The sequence below is a fragment of the Phoxinus phoxinus genome, assembly GCF_949152265.1.
Source record: "Phoxinus phoxinus genome assembly, chromosome: 12".
Classification (NCBI taxonomy): domain Eukaryota; kingdom Metazoa; phylum Chordata; class Actinopteri; order Cypriniformes; family Leuciscidae; genus Phoxinus; species Phoxinus phoxinus.
In genome coordinates, this window is record NC_136887.1 from 28,288,266 (window position 1) to 28,312,522 (window position 24,257).

The following is a 24,257-nucleotide window of genomic DNA, read 5'->3' on the forward strand; positions in this document are numbered from 1 at the left end:
ACCCCCCAGGATGTCCTCGTATGAAGAGGACGAAGATATTGAACATTATTTAACCACCTTCGAAAGGCTCGCAGTAGCAAGTCAGTGGCCCCAGGAGACTTGGGCATTGTACCTTGTGCCCTTGTTAAATGGTAAGGCCAGATCTGCCTACGTAGCCATGTGTGTTGAGGACAGCCAGGATTACATGAAAGTGAAGCAAGCCATTCTCAACAAGTTCAACATCAGCACCGAGACTTACCGCCAGCGTTTCCGCTCCAAGTCCATCAAGGAGGGTGAGACGGCGAAAGAACTTCAAGCCAGGCTAAAGGACCTGATGGAGAAGTGGCTAGTTCCAGAGACGCGGACCAGGGACCAGGTGTGTGACCAAATCGTGCTGGAGCAGTTCCTGGGCATGCTGTACCCTGAGCTTCAGGTGTGGGTGAGAGAACGCACCCCAGGTTCATCGGCGCAAGCAGCAGATCTGGTGGAGACCTTCATGGCTGCCAGACAATCCAGAAGAGGCTATCAACTGGGTCCACAACAGCAGGACTGGAGAAGACCCCACCAAGCAGCCCAGAGAGAGCCAGAAAGGACAGACTCTGGTAGGTCTGCGGGTGGTGGCAGTCGTGTGTTTAGGCCCTCCAACAGCCCCAATAACCCCAGAGTTAGTCCCACTCCAGCTGGAACACCTAGAGTACCTATATGTCATAGTTGTGGTCAGCAAGGTCACATTAGGCCTAATTGTACACTGAAGAAAGTGTCTGATTCCAGACTATGTTACCTACCTGGCCCTAGCAAGCACTCGCCTGGTGCGTCTTCTGATGTTACTGTCCCTGTGAAAATAAGTGGAAAGATAGTCCAGGCTTTAGTTGACTCAGGAAGTAGTCAGTCCTTCGTTCTTCAATCTTGTTTGAGGTCTGATTTCCAGCCCGTGGGCAAGGTGAGGGTCCGCTGCATCCATGGAGATGAGTCTGAGTATCAGACCAGCGAGGTTCTCGTAGAGATTAATGGCCAAAAATATTTGTTAACTGTAGGGATTTTGGATAAAGGCCCTTACCCAGTGATTTTAGGCCAGGATGTGCCAGTTCTTACAGAGCTTTTGCAAAGTGTTAACACAGTCAGTGCTTATGTTACAACTAGAGCACAGGCCAAGGATAAACTAGACTCCAATGTTTGGTCAGAGTTACCATTTGAAGGTTGTCCTGGTGACAAACCTAAAAAGTCCAAGGCAGAGAGGCGTAGAGCAAAGGTGGCAGGTACAGCTGTGCAGGAAAGTCTGTCCTTCCCACAACTAGAGGACACTGAAGTAGTTGATGAAGACTTCAAGAAGCTTCAACAGGAAGACCCCACACTTAGCTCTTGCTTTTCTTCTGTTAAGACCGATGATGAGGCTAGAGAAGCCATGAGGGAGGGTGACATGTGTTTTGTTATCAATAATGAGAAACTGTATCGAGTGAGTGCAGACACAGAGCAGTTGGTTGTTCCTAAGACTCTTAGAGCCAAAGTGTTACACCTAGGTCATAGCATTCCGTGGTCAGGACATCTAGGCAGGGAGAAGACTGAGAAGAGAATCCTGCAAAGATTTTATTGGCCAGGTTTCAGCAAGGATATAGCAGAGTACTGTAGGTCATGCCCAGAGTGCCAGGTGTCTGCTCGCTCCAAAAGGGGCTTGAAAGCTCCCCTCATCAGTCTCCCAATTATTGACACACCTTTTAGTCGCATTGCTATGGATGTAGTTGGTCCCTTAGAGAGGAGTAGGGCAGGGCATCGTTATATCTTAGTGATTTGTGATTACGCAACACGTTACCCAGAGGCATTCCCCCTCAGAAATACTAAAGCAAGGCAAGTGGCCAATAGTTTAATTCAACTTTTCTCCCGTGTGGGTGTCCCCAAAGAAATCTTGACCGATCAGGGAAGTAACTTCACGAGCAAGGCATTGAGGCAGGTGTACTCCCTGTTAGGAATCCGGGGCATTAAAACCACACCCTACCACCCGCAGACCGACGGCATGGTTGAGAGATTCAATCAGACCCTCAAGTCAATGCTGCGGAAGTTCGTGTCCGAATCAGGAGCTGACTGGGACCAGTGGCTTCCGTACCTATTGTTTGCCTACAGAGAAGTACCGCAGGCATCCACCGGCTTCTCCCCCTTCGAACTCTTGTTCGGACGGGAAGTGAGAGGCCCACTTGACATCCTCCGAGAGAGTTGGGAGGGGGACGCTCCTCACCAGCCAACCAACATTGTGAGTTATGTCCTAAAGATGCGGGAAAAGTTGGACCAGCTGAGCTCCAGGGCTCACCAAAACCTGGCCCAGGCTCAAACGAGGCAGAAAACCTGGTATGACCAGACGGCACGCAGTCGCACCTTCATGTCCGGACAGAAAGTGCTGCTGCTTTTGCCATCCTCAGAAAGCAGTTTGCTGGCGAAGTGGCAAGGCCCTTTCAAGGTACTTCGCAAGGTTGGCGAGGTTACCTATGAAATCTCAACGCCAGACAGACGTCGCTCCAAACAGATCTTCCACGTGAACCTCCTAAAACAATGGGTTGACCGACCATCTTCTATCCAAGACCAGCTGTGGGCACGGACCGTGGAAGAGGAAGAAGAGCCGTTGGAGCAGTACTTTCCTACTGCGGGCGGTGAGTCAACTTACCCCTCCGTTACCCATTTGACAACTGAACAGCAGGAGGACCTGCTGAAAATCATCCCAAAAGGCCTGTTTCGAGACCAGCCGGGGCGAACTGACGTCATCACCCACGACATCCGGCTGACTTCTCCAGGCCCCATTCGGCAGACCACCACCAGGGTTCCAGCGCGACTGATCCCCGCGCTGAAGCAGGAGGTGTTGGCGATGCTGGAAATGGGGGTGATCGAGACATCACACAGTGAGTGGTGCAGTCCCGTGGTCCTGGTGCCAAAAAAGGACGGAGGGCTCCGCTTCTGTGTCGACTTCTCGAAGCTGAATACCATCTCAGCTTTTGACCCATATCCCATGCCTCGAGTGGACGAGCTGGTGGAGCGTCTGGGAAAGGCTGAGTTCCTCAGCACTTTAGACTTGTGTAAGGGGTACTGGCAAGTGCCACTCAACCCCCAAGCACGGGAACTGACCGCCTTCAAAGCTCCATCTGGCTTGTTTCAGTTTAGGGTTATGCCCTTTGGCCTTCATGGCGCAGCAGCAACATTCCAGCGTCTCATGGATGAGGTGCTGAGGGGCGCTGAGGATTACGCCGCGGCTTATATCGATGATGTCATCATTCACAGTTCGTCATGGGAAGAACATCTTCAACACCTCAGTGATGTCTTCCGCAGGATTCGGCAGGCCGGGCTGGTAGTGAATGCCAGCAAATGCCAGCTGGCCCGGTCTGAAGTGTGCTACTTGGGATATGTCCTGGGTTGCGGCACCATACGTCCTCAGGTCAGCAAAGTGGACGCCATCCGCAGCTCCCAGCCACCTTCAACCAAGAAAGGGGTGAGATCTTTTCTGGGGTTAGTCGGATGGTACCGGCGTTTCATCCCCAACTTTTCAAGCCGAGCAGCCCCCCTGTCAGACCTTACTCGCAAGACCAGCCCCAATAAGGTGGTCTGGACTGCTGAGTGTGAGGCAGCTTTCCACGACCTCAAGGAGAGCATGTGTCACGAACCGGTGTTGCAGAGTCCTGACTTTTCCTTACCCTTCACGGTGCAAACCGACGCTTCGGGCATTGGCCTGGGAGCAGTGTTGTTGCAGGGTGAGGGGGAGGATAAAAGACCCATACAGTTTGTGAGTCGCAAACTGTTCCCTCGCGAGACTCGGTATTCCACCATTGAGAAGGAGTGTCTTGCTATCAAGTGGGCTCTGGACAGTTTAAAATATTACCTTGTTGGCAAAGAGTTTGTCTTGGAGACAGACCACAGGCCCTTGCAATGGCTACACCGCATGCGTGATTTTAATTCCAGAATCACCCGATGGCACCTGTCCTTGCAGCCATACAGGTTTACTGTGAGGTATAGGGCAGGAAAGGACAATGTCATTGCTGACTTTCTTTCACGTCATGAGCTGGACCTGGACGCTCTCTCTTAAGGGGGGGGGTGTGTGACGGGGCGCATAGCTACCGTCACGGCAGCGATACGCTACCTATGCCAGTTCACAAAGACTGAGTGCAAATGTTGCCTTTATTTGTTTGTCTAGCGTGTTAATGTGTTCTGTTAATCTTTATACTGTTTCAATTCATACTGCCATTTAACTTAGCCTTTCATCTAAACTCCCACAGAAATCCCGTAGAGTTCGTGCACACTTAACATCTAATGCTACGGTGATTTATATGCTATAGCTACTACTATCAACACATATTTTACTGTTTAAAACCATGCCATTTACTTCATAAACTTATCCAGTTACAATAACCACGCAACACTTGTTTTTGTTAATTATGTATCAGTTTATTTAGTTTTAAAGGAACATAGCTTTAACATACCCTCTTTGTGTCTAACTGGTGACTCCTCTGTTTGTTGGTGTAAAGGAATTTTTGCCACAATGCTGGGGTTTAAATAATGCTGTGACTTCCGGGTCAACAGGAAGTGACCCGGATTTTGAGTTATTATTTTTTTTAGCTGTTAATATGAATTGTGGCTTTGCCAAATGTTAGCTGGGACCATATAATTAATATTATGTATTTTCTAGAGTAATAGATGTAGCATTTTGGCTGTTTTTAAGCATTTATGGCCTATTCATTTGAGACACCCCTGTATTGTAATATTGTGTTGGTATGTGCCAATTTCAGGGGTGCCTTCATGCCTATAAAGACTAATATTTTCACTCTCTCAGGAGGGCAGGTGGTGAGAGGACATAAGTTTGTCAATGCTCTCTATAGTGGCTTGTGTTAAGGCCAATTTCTAAGCAACTGCAAAATTGTTTTTGTTTTGGCTCTCATGTCAATTTACTTTATTTACTAAATAGTATGTTTTTTTTTTTTGTTTTTGTTTTTTGTTAATTTGTATTGCCTTTCTTTGGCCTTAATTGGAGTAAATAAATTTATTCCATCTGTTCCAACTACTTCTCCTGAGTGTTTACATATGCTCATGACAACTCAGTCACGTCTACCCACAACAGCCACCTATTGGTCGAAAGTGATAATCATATTTTTAGTTATTGTATGTGATTTTTCAACCATTTTGCCAAAATTCATCTTCAAATGTCTTTAATTGCTCCTTGCTGCAGTGGGTCTCACACTCCCAGCCACTTTGGCATGTCTTGTCGTCTTGCTTGCGCTTGGCCCCGGTGATTGCTGCTTGCAGCTATATTTATTATTATTATTCTGCTTCTTCCGACTGGGCGTCTATGGCAGCCCATAGAAGCGTATGCGGGAAAGTTGTTCCGGTTTGACATTCTGATAGAGGACATTCCCAACAGTAATTGCACCAATTTTGGTGTCTCTAACTCATTCCCTCTAGCGCCACCACCTGTCCAAAGTTTCACTTATATTATGCTAATAACTTTTAAACCGTAAGGCCTATCAACAAAATTCTTTTTTCCTCTGATTCCTGAGCTCACGACGATTCGACTGGACCCTATGACGTCATTTTCCGTCATAAAAATATGGCCGCCATTTTGAATTGTCCAAAAAACCTTCTTTTGCGAACTCGTCCTAGACGGTTTGTCCGATTTGCACCAAAATTGCACCAGATCATCTTCAGGCTGTGGGGACAAAAAGTTATGGAATTCAAGTTGATTCGTCAAACCGTTTTCGATAAACGCGCAAACAAATTTTACGTAGCGCTTGCGAAAACAGACATAAGGCTGTATCTCCGCATCGCTTAATCGTATTCAAACCAAACTTCCTACATGTCATCACAAGCATGACCTGAGGCTACATGCTGCGTTTCGGCGCAGCGCCACCTACTGGTCTGGAGATATGAAAAAAGGCTATTTTTGCTTATAACTTCTGAACGGTTTGTCCAAAAATCACAAAAGTGGTCTCGATAGATTCAGGGCGTCATGTTGAGTTGACTGATATCCAATTTTTCCATATCGGCCATTTTGGCTGTCGGCCATTTTGAATTATGTGCTAAAATGCTGTATTTTATGAACGCATGAACGTATCGTTACGAAACTCAGTATGGGTCATCAGTACAAAGCCCTAAAGGTACTCAAAAGATTATGAGACAGCGCCACCTTTTGGTCAAAAGTTATAATGAAATTTCCAAAAATGCTAATAACTTTTGAATAAATTTGCCTATAGTAATGACACTGATCTCAATAGATTCCTTGGGTTATGCTGAAAACATAGATACCAATTTTGCCATAGTCAGCCAAACTTCCTGTCCGCCATCTTTATTTTCTTTTAAAACCTACTTTTTCGAACTCCTCCTAGACCGAACGTCCGATTTTCACCAAAATCGGATCGTGTCATCTCCAGACCGTGCCGAGTAAAAGTTATGGATTTCGTGTCGATAGACGAAACCGTTTTCGTATACCGCAGTGGCAAAGTTGAGGCATGATGCCAAAATGACTATTCAGGCTTTATATCTGCAATGCCTTGACATATTGACACCAAACTTTGTATGTGTCATTGTCACTTCACTCTGACCACATCACATCAGTTTCGTAACTGCGCCACCTATTGGTCGAAAGTGATAATCATATTTTTAGTTATTGTATGTGATTTTTCAACCATTTTGCCCAAATTCATCTTCAAATGTCTTTAATTGCTCCTTGCTGCAGTGGGTCTCACACTCCCAGCCACTTTGGCATGTCTTGTCGTCTTGCTTGCGCTTGGCCCCGGTGATTGCTGCTTGCAGCTATATTTATTATTAATATTCATATATTTTTTGAAGTGTCATTATTAATGCAAAACACAAAATCAACTATTGTAATTAAAATTAAATTTGGAGAATTTTGTCAGACAAAGCAGAAGTTTCAATTATAACACATGATTGTCAGCATTTACTACATTGCCAAAGTATATAAGCTATTAAGTGGAATAGACAATAGAGGAAATTAATTACAGAAATATAGGAAATTAAGGGTAAATCAAAATCAATCAAAAAGAAAGGATTTTTTTTATTTATATAAAAACATGAATTTAAATGAATTTACATATGGAATATGCAAAATACAGTTTATTAATGCAGGGTGGGAATTACAAGATTGGGGGCAGGACATGTAATATGCTAATAGGCTACTAAACAGTAGTTTAAATAAATTAAGGATATAAATAAAAACAACAACATGCTTACAATTTCATTGGAAAAGAATACTTACTCAAGATGAACACAACAGATTTCGAACCTAATCTGTTAAAAAGTTGACCAAGGTGAAAGACATTGTATATTTCACAATGACTTGTTGGTTAAATAAATCATCAATGTAATGGATTCTGTCGCTGACAGGACTTTTACTATGACAGCTCGTACACTTGACAGTGAGCTCTTGTCCTCTGAGTGCAGTGTCACGCTTCTCTATTCTTACTGGATTGTTAGATTGCTTTGGATTGTTTCCTCGGGACGTTCACAACAAGGTTAAAATATCAAACACATCTCATGACACCAAACCAAAGCGAGCGGGGTTTATCAGGGGGGATCTGGAACATTAATTTCCCCCCCATTCACCCCTTTTTTTATATGTTAAAAACTGAAGAATTCAGCTCTGTGGGAAAAGCGTCTGTTGATGGTGCAGTGTTGTGGTTTGCGATGTATTGCTGGTTCGCAGCTTCGTCGGAAATGTAGATGCATGAATCGTTGTCGAATCGAATTGTTGCCGTTGCGTTTGTATTTAGCTGGTCTTTGAATCAACACAACAGCGTTAGCTGCCCTGGACAAAATGAGCAGAAAACAGCATCACTTTAAAGGAGCAGAGGTCAGCTGCTGTGTTAAATACTTCTTATTCGGATTCAACATCATATTTTGGGTAAGTTTTGTGGATAATTTGCTTATTTTTGTGTCTCTCAAAATCATTAACGTTATGCCTCCATACTAGTCTTTTCACTGTTTCTCCAACATCTAAGTAACGTTAACAGTTAAACAAATCGATATTTCAAAACAAGTTTAGCGGGATAGATAATTATCCTAACGTTACCTTATTAATTTCACAATATGTAACATGACCGTATGAAATATTACGTATCGGTGTTCATATTTGTATTTACTTGTATAACGTTAGTAAATTATCTTTCTGAGGTGTATAATGTTGGATAGATTCTCAAATTCCCATCCAGGTAACTTAACGTTAGAAAAATCACCTGTTTCCCATGGGAATGGATTAACTTCTGGTTTTGTTGGATCTTGTTTTTTCAGTAACTTACCTTTCCAGGTCTGGAGAATACATCCCATTGAGAAGTGGGGGGAGTGGAGGATAAATAGGATTACCCAGGTCTCATTAGTTGGGCGAGCTTGGGTCAATTCACAGGTTTAACAGAGATTACCTCACACACCATTCAGTTTCCCCATGTCTATGTAGGAATTGATACTTTTTTTGACCTTTTCAGTCTTTCTCTTTTCAACAAATGGATTTTCCATGTTCTTGTAGTGATTTAGAGGAAAAGTGATTCTATCAGTTCTAGAGCAATTCGGTTATGGTGTTATTGATTGTAACGCTAAATCACAAAATGTTAGTTTTTCTGCTATCTATTCTTATTATTTATCCGATATAATTCCAATCAGACAAAGTATATATTTTAGGTGTATGGTTTCATTTTATGTGGTTTACATGCTTCAGCATTGATATTGATCCAAGTGTTGGGAATATTTTGCTTTATTAAAAAGGGATAGCTCACCTAAAATCTGTCATTATTTACTCATTGTCATGTTGTTTGCTGTTATTTTCCCCCCTTGGAGTAATAAAAAAATAATCTTCCTTTAGTTTTCCCACATACCGGTAATGACAGTTCATAGTGACCAAGGGCCGTCAAGCTACAAAAGATAAACAATGTAAAATCACCATAAAAGTAGTCCACACGGCCTGTGCACTGTATAGCTATCCTACATGACTATAGGGTTAGTTCACTCAAAAAATCAAAAAATCTTCGGAACATCTTTTTCATGAAATCTGAGAGCTTTCTGTCATAACAACATCGGATCTCGCATCAACACAACACGCGATAGGCCTACGTCGTGGAGCTCTTGTGAACGGGCATTGGAGATTCATATGTTGTAATAAAGTGATAAATTATATTTTTTTGTGCACAAACGAAGCACTCAGGTTGATTAATAAGATTTAGGTTAAACCACTGGAGTCACATGGATTACTTTAATTATGTATTCACTACCTTTCTGTGGCTTGAAAGTGGTAGTTGCAAGGACTGTCAATGGAGGGACAGGAACGCTCTCAGATTTCATCAAAAAGATTTGTGTTCCGAAGATGAACGAATGTCTTGCGGGTTTGGAACGACATGACGCTGAGTAATTAATAACAGAATTTTCATTGTATGGTGAACTAACTCTTTATGGAAACTTGAAATACAGGAAATGAGCTGTATGTGTGACTGTTATTGTGCTATTGTTGATCCTCCTTGAAGCTTGACAGCCATGTTCACTAATGGTATGGAAAATATCCAGTTGGGTTTGGATTGGAACAACTTGAGAGTGAGCAAATTATAACAATTTTATTTTTGGTGGGTAAAATCTCTCTCTTAACTGTCTCTTAATTCTTAAATATGGACATTTCTCCATTACCTCATCACTGAGGACCAATCACTCCACTATGGTTTTCATGTAAGAGAGTGATAAATTGTGAGATAAAAGGAATCACTTAGAGCGGGAAGCTTCCATGAGTCACTCCTGGGGTGAACACATCGCCTGGAGTATGATTCTGTTAAGCTTCTTGATGTCATAAATTCCAGCTTGGGTCTCTTCATTGGTTAGTATTGAATGGGGCAGTGAAGACTCCTCTGGAGGACGTGATGGTAATTGGTGCCCCCTCATGCTTTAATGCTGTCCCGTCTGAAATGTTAACCTTGCATAATGTTCCGCTGCCCTCTGTAACAGCTAGCCCTCCTACTGCCATTGTTCCCACGTTATAGAGAGCCTGTTGTGTTTTGTTGAAACTTAGACGCCAGTGTTTTCACCAAATTGTGTCCAGAATGTCAGTCTATACTCCTGGAAGCTGAAATCAAGCCTCTCTTAAACATTGTAGTTCAATTAAACGCATGACTTAGCCTAATCTTTTCAGGTGCAGTTCACTATCGGAGTCAAATCTGATTCTTAAAGTTCATCTAAAAAATTAAAGTTCTGTTATTATTTACTTACCCTCATGACTCTTTTTCTTCTGTGGGTCACAAAAGAAGGTATTTTTAGAATAGGTCTATATATTTAGAGATGTGTTTTTGTTTTGTTTTTTTGTCCATGCAGTTGAGCAAGCATCAATGGTAATTCGGTGTTGTTTTGACTTTCATTGTATGGACGAAAACACTTGAAACTTTCTTTTCAAGTTTGCAGTGTTGTTATTGTCAAGCTAAACCTATATAAACCTATTATAAAAAAGCTGAAATAAAAAAAATATAGGCTAAATATGACTACATATTAGACAACTTAAACTTGTGAAATAAAAATAATAAAGTATTAGAATGACCAAAAACTGGAACCAAAATAAAAATAAATGAAAGCTAAATTAGCCTACTACAATTTAAAAAGTAAAAATAAATGAAAGCTAAATTACTACAATTTAAAAAGTAAAATGAAAACTGAATGTATAGAAAATAAAAGCCAATTCAGAATATTAATAAATGCTATAGTATAATACTAAAATAACACTGCAGGCGTGAGGTTGAATTTTTTCAAATATACATATAAATAACCGTCGGACTCACACATCCACCATGTTTGTAGTTTGTATGCGTGTTTGTAATTCTAAGTGAATCCTTGTCCAATGCACAGTGGGTTGTGGGCAATTTTAGTCGTTAGTCGTAAGTGGATCTGTACTTCGGATTCTAACCGGAAAAATCAGATGAAACGGTAACTTTGGAATACTGATTTTAGGATGAATAGTATGCGAATTGGGACTCAGCAATTGGTTCTCGCGCACATTTGAGCTTCTTGTTTTCCTATTAATGGTGGTTGATAAACCCACTCGAAGGTGCATACCACACCCTACTGTATGACAGCTGACCTAAAAAATACTAATCAGTTAAAAATGCTTAAGGAGAAAATTGTACATCTTACCAGTTACCACTTACAAAGTAATAGAAAACCTCTTTTCAACAACTCTCATAATTGGAGATATCATTCATGTCTTGTAGCTTGAACCGTGCTGGATGAGTGCTTGTTGTGTTATGGATACGTTCAAACCCCTAACTCTAATTATGAGCAAAAGCATCAATAATTAAGTCTGATTTTTATACTTCCTTGCATTTATTGTCCCCTCGTCATGTCTGAAAGCCTTCCATTGTCTCTCGACTCCTTTTGTCTTTGCAGACTGTTTGACCCCTGTGCACCCGTACCGTCTAATGCCTGTCTGATTGGTTTAAAGTGGAGACAGTCTGATGGGTCAGAAACCTACCTGATCCCAACAGAGCACTCACTTCGCCTGCCTCAGACTGGGCCAAGTTGACTGCCTGTAATTACAGACGCCTCGCTCTGTAATCGCGGTCTGATATCTACCCGGGAGGCTTTGCAGGGACATCTTAACATTCCCAACATTTCCTCCTCTCCATTTGGGAGCCTCACAGCCCCCTTGTCTTGTATTCAAATGAAGATGTTTGGGGGTGAGTGTGAATGGTGTGTGTGAGAAGGGACGTGCTGTTCCCACAGCGTCTGAGGGGCCCGAGTGCGAGCCGCGGCACTGTGTGTCTCAGTGAACCCCATTCATCCTCACGCTATGGAGCTGACGGGGGCCGTGCGACTATTGTCACACACACCGCCCCTGATGCGACAAAAACATTTGACTGATGCATTTGTTTGCACTCTTAATGTGTCTGCCTCGTGTATTGTGTACAAACAAAGCAACACACGTTCCTGATTTCTGAGAGAAACCTGAAGTGTTTACTGCGTGTGTTTGTGTCCTTGCTTGAGCTCGTGCTGAGATCATGTGTAGCCCCGTGTTTTTGTATGTTTTTCCTTTTCATATCCTCCAGGTTCATATGGCAGATGGGAACCACATGTCCGTTCCCCCTCTTCCTCTGTTGCTCTGCGAGGGAGTTTATTTCCATGCCATTTCCCAGCAGGCCCCACTCTCACTCGTACACATCGACTCATTCTCACTAAAACACAAATGAATCAAGCCAGAGTCATTCTGTTCCATCAAATATAAAAAATTACTCTAATATGCCGATTTTGAGGCAGTGCTGACACTTAGCAATTATGTGGTAATAAGAATATTCATCCCCCTGATAAGGCCTAGAAGTCCACTCGTAACACATCTCCGGCGTCCTGTTGGAAATTATAATCTTGTCAATATTTCCATTTTACAGGCCAGAGAAAGATCAAATATATTTTCTAACCAGTTAGAAGCATAAACAGGCTCCCGTAAACCTAATACAAACGTTATGAGGACAACACTAGACTTTTATGTATTCTGAAGAAAATGGTGGTGTTTGTTCTTGTGCCAGGGTGTTGCAATGCAGTTGCTGAGGTTTTCTGAGTAATTTTAATATGCTGCTATGTGGTTGCTAGGTGCTTGCTTAAAGGGATAATGAACTGAAAAAGAAAACTCTGCAGTCAGTTGCTTGTTCCAAACCCGTATGACTGAGTTACAATGAATTTGTTTTGGACCCCATTGACTTTCATTGTATGGACGGTTGCAACATTCTTCAAAATATCTTCTTTTGTGTTCCACAGAAGCAAGAAAGTCATACAGGTTTTGGACGACATGAGGGTGAGTTTTATCACCCTCCAGGTGTAAATCACAAGTCAGATAGTTTAGAAGTTATTGTACACTTTTGGTGTGTTCACACTTGGCAGCAAAAATAACAATTTATGAGAAAGTTAGCTGTTTATTCAAATCTCTAACCCCGAGTACTGTGAGCAAAGTTACCGTAATATGGATGCTTGCCTTAGCAAGCAGTACTAAAGCCAGAAATACTACTACTGAGTCAGACTTTCCATAAGCATAAGTTTCCACGGTGATGCAGCAGTTCTTTAATCAAATAAAGATAAAGATGTCAGAAGATGGAGAAGGAAAGCAAAAGCTGTTCTTATGGCTGTAACAGCTGGTGGAAAAAGTGGTTCTGCTCCCTGTCACAGCTGAGAGTTTAAGCCAAGAGTTTATTTGGCTGCCGTTTGTGATAATACAGAGATAGGCCTACTGTATGTCTAATCATCCTACTGTGTGAGATAGCAGCTCTCCTCTGGTTGTCCAGAATTACTAAATAAGCTGTTTAAGTGCTCTACAATGCTTGATTGTGTATTAATCCCGATATCCACGTGGGCATGACACAACACTGGCCTCCCCTGGATCAAGACCGTCAGGACCGGGGGAGATAGACTGATGTCTTCATGATAGTGATGAGCGGGAATCAGTGGTACGGATTGACAGAGAAAGTGTGTGCAGTGGATGACTGGCCCTTAGCTCTGTCCCATCCATCCATTGGATTAGCCGAGACCACAGGGAAATGGGATTATGGGATTTGCGGCTGCTGATACCCGACCTCTTACTCTCACCTTCCCGCTCTCACGTTTCCCCTCACGCTGGGATTGCTCTAACCTGCAGTCAAACACACAGCTGAGAGAGCCCAGTGGAGGTTTGACAGGGAATCTGTAGTTTTGATAACACATTAGACCAAGAAGGTCAGACATTAAATCAAACTTGCAGAAAAAAAACATTTTTCATTGCATGGTTTAGCCCCAAGTAAAATAGTACTGTAGTTGGTGTCATGACCTAGTAGTTGGTGCATGTGCTTAAGACATGTTGAGCTGTGTCTCAAAGTCTTATCCCATTCTCTCTCTCTGGTCATTTCCTGTACCATCTCTGTGTAATAAAGTGGTGTATGACTTTTTTTATATATAAAAAATTACATTTGTGACTCAGAAGTTTTCTGAGACCTTACTCAGGTTTGATGTGTGGTAGATTTTCCCCTACGCACCTGACTTACATTTACCTGGGTGTCCATTCGACATCAAGCATCTAAAGTCAACACTTAATAATATTTATAGTCTAGCACTGCGTCTACTATCGACAACTGGCTTTGAGTCTGTCGACGTCTCAACCTTTTTGAACACTATCACTTAAGAAAAGAAGCAATATCTCTAGTGACTAGCATGCTAATCAGACAGACTCCAGACAATGCCTTAGAATATACTTTAATCGCGGCCGGAGGACGTCAGACCAATTTTAGAAAGAATCCTACCAGCAAACACAAGTACAACAGTTTTTATAGAATAGGAGCATGGCAAAGGTGACATGATTTTCAAAGTTTCCTTTCTCATTTTATTATATTCAGACTTTATTCAGACAAACATGGACTTTGTCAAAGTGTTGGGGACATTTCATTTTCAAAAGCATATCAAAATTAATCATGCAAGAAAAAGAAATGTCAGTAATGATTCATTTTTTAAAAATCCATCACAGATGCGATATTGAATTCAAAGCAGATAAAAACGAGGCTGTGAGGGATAGACTTACCGAATTTACAATGGCATGCATTGTAAAAAGGTTCTTTGTAATATAATATCATGTATTATTCACCACTTTTAAAAGTGTTTATAGGCTGTGTTCACATTTGGCAGGTTTGGTTAGATTAAAACGAACTCTGGTGCGATTGCTCTGTTAGTGCGGGTTATTTGAATAGCCTAAGTGTGAACGCTACCATCCGAACCCTGGTGCACACCAAACAAGTAGACTGAGACTGCTGAAAAAATGTGTCTCGGTCTGTTTCCAAACGAACTCTGGTGTGGTTCGAATGAAATACGATCGCAACACGGACCAAAGACATCTATACAAACCAAAAACAGGACATGCTGTCACAAGATACGACCCAAAAAATGACAGAATTCTCAAGCATTCTTGTTTTTTCTTGTTATAGTCACGATGTTGCCCATCACATTAGAACCGCATCTCCTCGCAGCAGATATTTGTTTGTGTGTGGCGGAGGGATTCTTGCCCCTGTTTTGACACTTTTACACAATTTATAAGCTCTTCAAGAGTTATCAGCTACACGATATACCATCATATGTACGCACATACAGCGAGCGCATTTAGCCCAGCACACAGTATTGTTTTGGATTTTCAACAAGTTTAGTAGCAAAATATGAAAATGACAGTATGAACGCTAAGCGAACCAGACCAAGAGAAACTAACTACAAGTGTGGACACGCCCTTAGTTTTTGTCTACTGAAAGTTTTTCTTGGAAAGACATTTCATCAGCGGAACAATATGTTGTTAAAACAACAGTACAATCCATTGAATTCATTATAATTATATCCCTCACAGCCTCCTTTTCATTACTGTCAAAAAATTAAATGCGGCACTACCCTGGCTAAGGTCTATATGATATAGTCAACCGATACATTGGCATGGCCGATATTGTTTTTAATTATTGCCATTGGCTGATACATTTTTCTATTTGGCAGATGTGTCAGAAACATGCTCTTATTTTGACCGTGCAGGACTCTTACTTTGATTATTTATTCATATTAATTTTCAAATTATGTATTTCTAATTTAGTAAAATAAATATAGCCTACATTTAATTTTAGCAATTGTTAAGCATGTGTTTTTACTATCTTTAAATTAAATGATATGATATCAGATATATCAGCCATCTTGCCCCCTAAGATATCTGTATCGGCCATCAATAAAAATCAATATCGGTTGACCACCAAAACGATTGCTTTGTAAAACTTGTGTTGTTATCCAATGAGAATATCAATAACCGCTCTTTTTCTGAAGAATGAATTTGGAGCAACTTCTGGGTGAGAAATTAATGAAAGACTTTTTTTTAGTAAACTATCCCTTTAAAGTGTGATCGGCAATTTACAAAATGATTTGCCATGGATCTTGTTAGGTACACATGCCAGAACAGGAAAATTATTGAACCATTCAGTGTACTTTTTTTATTTTAATTTTTTATTTTATTTTAATTTTTTATATAAATAGGGGGGTCAGTGCTTACATATATGTTATGTATATGATGATTGATATTTAAGAATATACGTGGATATGTATAGGTTATGATGATTGATATTTAAGAATATACGTGGATATGTATAGGTATTAAGCTATGTATGCTACATAGCATATATCTGGGATATATTTATGCATAATTCATTCTCCTTCCTTTTGTTAATATTGTTTTTACTTTTATTGTTCATCCTGTAAAAAAAAAAAAAAGTGTTAAAAAAAATAATAATTATTGAACGATAAACCTCAATGGAATAAAACAGGTTCCTGTAAGCAGTGTCATCCAAGTGATTTCTCTCATTCAGGTAATAACAAGTCTTGGCTCCTTCTCAGAGAACCGTATGCCATAAAATGGCAGTGCATGCAGGGAAATCGCTGCTTTCCGGATCTTTGATAGAAACTCTGCCTAGTTTTTTTTTCTGTTTCGGATGGTTTGCCCTCAGATAAAGAGAGCGCAGTGCTGTCTGCACACAGCAGTAACCTCATGCCATTATGGAGCGAGAATGAATTGTTTAAGTGGTGTAAATGTGATAAATTCTGTTGTGTGTTGCAGTTGCTGGGAGCTGCATTCCTGGGTATTGGACTTTGGGCTTGGGCAGAAAAGGCAAGTTGGAAACACAAATACAGAGTAACACAACGATCGGTGACATGCCTCAAATTCCTAATATTATTATCCATGTGGTTGCCAGAGCAACATAATCATAGACATAAACAGAAACACTTTAAAAGTACAAACGACCTACACATACCCCGTTGTCTCATTCGGTCTGCCTGTAAGCATCATAATTAATGTTTAACATCTTTTCCTCTTGGACTTCATGCTTTATTTTATGAAAGGTTCATTTTGCCAAATGTAAAGCAGTTCTGTGAATCCCCCATGTTGCTTTTTCCTCCTTTTGATGTCTGAAACCTCCATTAAAGCCTCCTTAAACCATGACATTTGCGAGCATATGGGTGGCATCTTTTATTTATTTCCATGACATTTTAATGACTTTGTTATATTTTTGTTGCAGACCTTTAACCATGCCGCATAGCTCAATAAGACTTTGTATTTATTGTGACTATTCTCTCTCCGATTTGTCGTCCCTCTCGGAAAAGGTCACCCTCACTGTTATGTATTCATGCATGAAAGGTGAATGTAATTTCTTCACACTAATTTGAGGCGACTTAATGAATCTAGAAGTCAATTGGCTGATTAATAACCTGGAAATTGCTCCATTTCAGTCGTTGATTGTTCTGCTAAAAGACACGTGTAGGCCATATGGCACTTTGTATTAATGTCAGCCAATTAAGGAACATCTTGGTAACACCATGTAAATAATTAATAAAGGGTTCATTTTTACATTTGCTAAATGTTAATTACAGAAACAAAGCATTAAGAATCGGACTGAGGGTGTTGAATTTGAAATTGTGATTTTAAATAAGTGTTCAAGTGGATTTTCAGAGCCGCCTATTCTTTCGCCATCATGACAAAGAAAGAACACACAAAAAAGGAACCTTGTTTATATTCACTGTCAGCATGGTCTAAAACCTGCTGTTGGTTCTGGGATTGAAATGAGATTCCACCCTGATGTGGAAATCCAAACGTGTAAGGCATGAATCACCGTGGAGAGTTGCGGGTGGTGAAGGATTTTAAGGTCAGGATGTGAACTTACAACAACTCTGTCTGATGTGTCTGTCCCACAGGGAGTGCTGTCAAACATTTCCTCCATCACAGATCTGGGCGGCTTCGACCCTGTCTGGCTGTTTATCGTAGTAGGAGGGGTGATGTTCATCCTCGGATTTGCCGGATGCATCGGTGCGCTCCGGGAAAACACGTTTCTGCTCAAATTTGTGAGTTCCACCCTTCTATCCGGCCTGCGAGCCATGCCTCCCATTTTTCTGCAACCTGTTTCGCCGCCTCTGATTTCAAGGCTTATTTGTTTCCAGATACGGACGTTTAAATGAAATGAATTGGCAATAACTCAAGAATACACCCAGAAGTAGGCTAATGCCTCCTGGAGGAAATTTAAATGGGAATGATTTTATTGAAGAAATATTTACCTTAAAAAAAAGATTTTTAGGATAATGAAGTTCTGATCTGTGTGCTTTCTCTTCTAGTTTTCAGTGTTTTTGGGCCTCATCTTTTTCCTGGAGCTCACAGCTGGCATTTTAGCCTTCGTGTTCAAAGACTGGATCAAAGACCAGCTGAACTTCTTCATCAACAACAATGTTAAAGCATATCGGGATGACATTGACCTCCAGAACCTCATTGACTTTGCTCAAGAATATGTGAGTCAGCACTTCCCCTCTCATTTTCTGCTGTGCTGTGGTATATATTTTGAATGAGACTGATGGTATGTAAGTGTGCACTAGAAAATTTGAGTCATCATGCATTTTTTATATGAAAAGTTTTAACTGTAAATTACAACTGTGTGATGATAATGGTGATGTTGTGTATCACATCAGTGGTCTTGTTGTGGTGCTCATGGACCGAATGACTGGAACCTGAACATCTATTTCAACTGCACTGACTTTAACCCAAGCCGGGAAAGCTGTGGTGTTCCCTTCTCCTGTTGCGTCAAAGACCCTGCTGTGAGTGCCAGAAACTATCATTTCATCTGTTTACCACTTGCTCTTCCCTGCTCCTGTTTCAGCAAGTTATCACAATCTTAAACATTTTCTTCTGTACTGCATGCTTTGAACTGAACATCCTATATGTTCATTCATTGAACAACGGAGTGTTACTATAATGTGCTGGTTTGTTTTTTGGGGATAACAGAACGTAGCTAAGGCCCTGTTTACACCTGGTATTAAGATGCATTTCGGTCGATCGGATCACAAGGGAGACACATACCAGTTTACACCTGCTGTTTTAATCTGTCTCTTTTGTCCACATTCAACTACTTCTGTCCTGATTTCTTCGAAGGTAGGGCCTATGGTAAATTCATGGGCTTTTTCAGATCTTTTGATCTAATGGGTGAAATAAGCTTGTGCAATTTACATATGAACGCGACTGGAGACGACGGAAAAATGTACGGAGAGCACTGAGCAGCAGCTTTTGTTTCTGCTCTGATAGACGCCAAACGCCGTGAGTGCATATTAGAAATCAGAAATGGCGAGAGAACATTGTGTTTGGTATGTTTTTCGTCTTCAAACCAAACTTGGGTCTCCAGCCGACAAAGCTTAAATCCCGTCTGCCGAGCGTGCTTCCCATAATGTTTATGCATTAAGTCAGTAGTATGCTTTTGTGGCTGTTTGAACACATTCAAACACATGAGTGTCTACATTACAAAAGCAATACGGTCTAATGCGTTTTCGTCTACCTCTGGAAGTGGTCGAAAGTTGACAAGACCCCATTTTTAGACCCCATTCACTCCTGTATTTAGTGACGCCCACTTGTGTTTCGATCGACCAAAATGCATCTTAATACAAGGTGTAAACCAGGCCTAAGTGATGTAGCTTAGGGGAAGAGCACATGTGAGGTTTTGCATTTTATTTTTATTATATAAAATATAGGATAACTAGATTATAAATCAATCAGATTATAGTTATTTTCCTTTTTTTTTGTAACAATTACACTAAGGTCCTATTAGTTACCATTGGTTAATGCATTAACATTATTAAACAATGAGCAATATATTTGTTACAGTATTTATTCATCTTTGTTAACGTTAGTTAATAATAAAAAAAGGCTCTTTATTGTTAGTTTATGTTAATCTCGGGTCCATTCAATAATATTAAAACTTTTGATTTTAATAATGTATAAGTAAATGTTGAAATTAACATGAACTAAAAATAATAAAAGCTTATTGGGGATTTTCATTGTTAGTCAATGTTAACTGATGTAGTTAATGTTAATAAATGAAACCTGTTACTATTTTAGCTGATAATAGTGTTTAGCTGTTAAAAGGTTGAATGTGAAAAACCCTTCTCGTCTCTTTTTATATTCTATTCGGTTGGGTGCTTAAGTTTTTTTTTTTTTTATTCAATCCTAACATGTTTTTTCATGTAATCTTAAACAATATATTTTATCTGAAATGTTTTATTCTGTACTTTTATTCTATTGTGAAGTCTGCAATTAAAATTTTCTTGGTCTCTCTCTAGGAGGATGTCCTGAATACACAGTGTGGCTATGATGTGCGGCATCAAGGAGTGAGTGTGTTATTACTAGTTAGAAATGTTACAATTGTGCACATCCATAATATATTCTTGGTAATAATACTTTACAATAGGATTTAATTTTTTAACATTACTTAACTACGACCTTTATTCATCTTAATGTTAATTTCAACATTTAACAGTACATTTTTAAAATGAAAACTTGTATTTGTTATCATTAGTAAATGCACTATGAACTAACTTGAACAATTGTATTTTCATTAACTAACACTGGCATATTTTTAAATGTTGTGAAAAAATATGCAGCTTCCGGTTTAATATGTTAACAAATGAGACCTGATTCTAAAGGTTTACCATATATTTAATGATGAAAAAACATGTAATGTATTGTATATAAATGGTGTAGAGTGTCAGACCACCCTTTGAAAAGAGCACAGAAGGGTTAAGCGCATGAGAGATTCTGAGAGCATTTGAATTCCTCTTCTTCTTCTCCTTAATAACAGTTTAAGCCTTTAAAAGTGATAATTAGTTTCTAGTTTTAGCCACGGGAAATTGTGGAGCTCTGTAATTGGGAAGTCAGCGGCTTATGCCAGCATGGGTGGAGTGACACTGCACCCACGGTTCACCACCGTCTCTCCTGTATCCATGGATACTCTTTCTCTTACAATCCACCTTTTAATAGGTTTTATTTGCTGTTATGATGTTTTTTTTACTGACTTTTTATTTTGAGCTGTAGGTATTAGAAAGACAATAAACCAATGTCTGCTTAAAGATTCATCCTTTAAAAAAATTCTTTGTTCAACCATTTTCCACCTTTCATTGGCTTTCTCTGAATCCCACCGACTTCCTACTGGTTTGGCGTTACGTTTCTAAAGTCTTTTGTGTCTTCTTTCCTGGGGGGGACAAAAGATTCTATGGAGAGCAAGTTTGTATGCTTCACAAAAGCTGGATTGTGTGGCTTTCTCTTTTTTTCACCTTCAAATGTCACTGACAGCTCCAAATTACACCTTTTCATCTCCCTTCCTTCCCAGAATCCGATAGACAGTAGTTAAGACATTCCTGTATGTCTGTGTAATACAAACTGGATCTTCCCTGTGTCAGGTTATATGTGGTGAGCCGTGTGACATTTTGTCTACTTAGCGTGGGAGTGAGTTCCTCCAGTTTTCCAGAGAGGATATTTGTTCTCAAATAGATTAAGGCGCAGGTCCGCCCAGGTGAAGGCCTAGTTGTTTATTCTGGACTTGTGTAAAGATTAAAGGTCAACTCGGAGGAGCGAACACCAATATGACACGTTGTGCACTTAAATGAAGATTTAGTTTCTTATTTGGATCTGACATTTTCCATTAAGTGATGTGCTGTTTTGAATCATGTTTTTAATAGGAGTTGGATCAGCAGAAGTACATTTACACCAAGGGCTGCGTGGGGCAGTTTGAAAAGTGGCTGCAGGACAATCTGATCATTGTTGCTGGGATTTTTGTGGGGATTGCATTATTACAGGTAAGGACAATTATAATGGAAATGCTTCAAAGCATGCACATATCTGTTAAAGCTGTAGTAATAACTGAACAGATTTGCTTGAATCGGGCCTGAGTGGTAAAATGGAGAATGAATGTCATGCTGCCACCTTCTGGTTGAACCTTAAAATACAGCTTTAAATCTAGTTCCAACATTAATTGATACCAAAGCATCATTACTCCAGTCTTCAGTGTCACATGGTCCTTCAGAAATCATTCTAATATGATGGTTTGCTGCTCAAGAAACATTTCTTCTTATTCTCAATGTTGAAAACAGCTGTGCTGCTTAATATTTTGTGGAAACCATGATTTAGAAAATTCAGGATTCTTTGATGAATAGCAAGTTCAAAAGAACAGCATTTATTTGAAATATAAATCTTTTGGAACATTATAAATGTCTTTATTGTCAATTTAATGCATCATTGATGATGATCTTTTAATCTTACTGACAACAAAAGGTAGTTTATACTTAAAAAATGTACTATATAATTAAAATATTATGTTATTATTTCAGAAAGTGAAGGCTGGCAATTAAAGGGATAGTTCACCAAAAAATGAAAGTTTGCTGTTAATATACTCATCCTCAGGCAAGATGTAGGTGTCTTTTTTCCTTCAGTCGAACACTAAAAATATTTTTAGCTGAAACCGCGGCCCTCTGTGATTCATATTATGCAAGTCAATGGCTACTGTCACTTTGAGAGTCAAAAAAACATACATGCAAACCATAATTAATACCCGTGGCTCCTGACGATACATTGAGGTGAGTAAATTAACAGCAAATTTTCATTTTTGGGTGAACTAACCCTTTAAGGAAGGGCGTTAAAAAATCATAATGATCATAAAATCAGGCTTCATTTTCTTTATGCAAAATAATTTTAATTTTAAATATGACCCCGATATTTCTTGACTGTTTCTGTGTAATACATCTGTAGATTAGTAGAGATTTTTCAGCTTTTCGGGTAGTTAAAAATGAAAACGAGAGCACTTTGAATGTGTATAGTAATTTTTCTTATTTTCTTTTCTCCTCTATGATGTCTTCTTTTTAAATATGTTTCAGATTTTTGGGATATGTCTGGCTCAGAACTTGGTGAGTGACATCAGAGCGGTCAAAGCCAACTGGTGACCCTTTGCAGAGGGCGACAGCTGACAGTGACCTCTGTGATTATAGCAGAGCTAATTGCAAATCAGCACTGTTTACACACCATTGAGCTGGGAAATTCTGCCCTTTTAACCCTACGGACGTTGTATGTTGGCTGACTTTCCATCTATGTTTTTTTTCTTTTTCGTGGTTCCTTATCTGAAAGCAAGCTCTTATGGAGGGTATCCAGATGGAGCTTAACGTGAGATGTCACATCGAGATCAAGCTATCTGCGATCTTGCAGCTGTCTCTTGATCGAACACTATTTTCGTTTGCCCTTATTAAAAACATTCACCAGACTCTCCTTCGCGTTGGTGAATTAATGTCAAGCAGAGGGTGTTTTCATTAACCTGTGGATGACTTGCTTTGGAGAAACACACAATTTAACCACTGAGACTTTAAACAGAGGAGCCATGAACTAAACAAAGCCTTACAGCAGTGCATTTCTCTATACACTTGTGTGGATTCAGCTTTTTACACGACATTCTGTCTGTCAGTCATTCGAGCCAATGGACAGTTGGACTCTTACCTCTGATTGGCTCTCTGTTGCACAGGGTAGCCAATCAGTACAACGTACTTGATAATTACACGTATGCTCTTATTTTTCCATCGCATTTATAGTTCCACCATTTGTTGGGGAGGTGTTCTGTTTATTGTATGTGTAGCTATATTTTATTCTCATTTTCTCTTGTTTTTTTTGGTCGTCTTCTGTGAGTATGAATCGACTTGACCGCTGTCCCAGACTTGCTTATGAATCTTTTTTGTTTTCGCTACTCTGCTAGATAGTGATATGCTATAGTGACACTAATAATGTATTGTTATAAATATGCTGCTGCTTTAACTCAAAGAAGATATACATCGCTATACTAACCAACTGAACTTTTTTTTAATAGAAATCATGAGGTATACATTCCCTCTGGGAAACTTCAGATCACGCAGAGTGCTTTGCGAAATGAATCTGACGTGAGTGCACATGAAGTGGACAGATTGAATTAGCCTTGCGTATGATCACATGCCTTATTGAGCCCTATAGAGATGGTAGCCGAAGCCCCCGGCAGTTACGCAGCACATGGACCTTTAGAATGGCTTTATTTACTATTCAGTCTCTCTTGCTTTGCGCCACATGCATGCAATCGTCTATATATAAAAATAAAAAAAAAGCATGGCAATGCAGACCTCTTTAAACGCATGCACACGTGTATGGATGTGTGTCCATTCCATTACAACTACCATACCAGTGCGTGTTCAGAAGGTGTCTGCATTGAGTCATGAGTCATGACCTTAAAGCTAATAATGTGCAAAGTAAGATAAATGACGTACTGTGTGTAGAACGTGCTCGGATGGTTTTAGCAGTGTCGGCAGACTGAACTGAATCATCTGTTTAAAAAGATCTACTGTGTTTCAAGGGTCTATATAACCTCTGTGTTCAGAGTGAACAGTAAAATGTGAGATTTCTCTTCTGTGGTCTTTTTGGGAGATTTGGGAGGGGGTTTGCCGACTCC

At 40.1% G+C, this 24,257-nt stretch overlaps 1 protein-coding gene across 1 annotated transcript; it reads left to right on the top strand.

The window, feature by feature from the left end:
• The first annotated feature begins 7,333 nt into the window (after positions 1 to 7,333).
• On the top strand, positions 7,334 to 23,895 carry tspan17 (tetraspanin 17). Its single transcript, XM_079630499.1, has 9 exons — positions 7,334 to 7,861; positions 16,556 to 16,606; positions 17,689 to 17,835; positions 18,103 to 18,273; positions 18,451 to 18,576; positions 20,089 to 20,136; positions 21,484 to 21,600; positions 22,675 to 22,704; positions 22,922 to 23,895. Exons 1-9 carry the CDS (start codon positions 7,775 to 7,777, stop codon positions 23,102 to 23,104), a joined length of 960 nt encoding a protein of 319 aa, XP_079486625.1. The 5' UTR covers positions 7,334 to 7,774; the 3' UTR covers positions 23,105 to 23,895.
• The last annotated feature ends 362 nt before the right edge of the window (positions 23,896 to 24,257 follow it).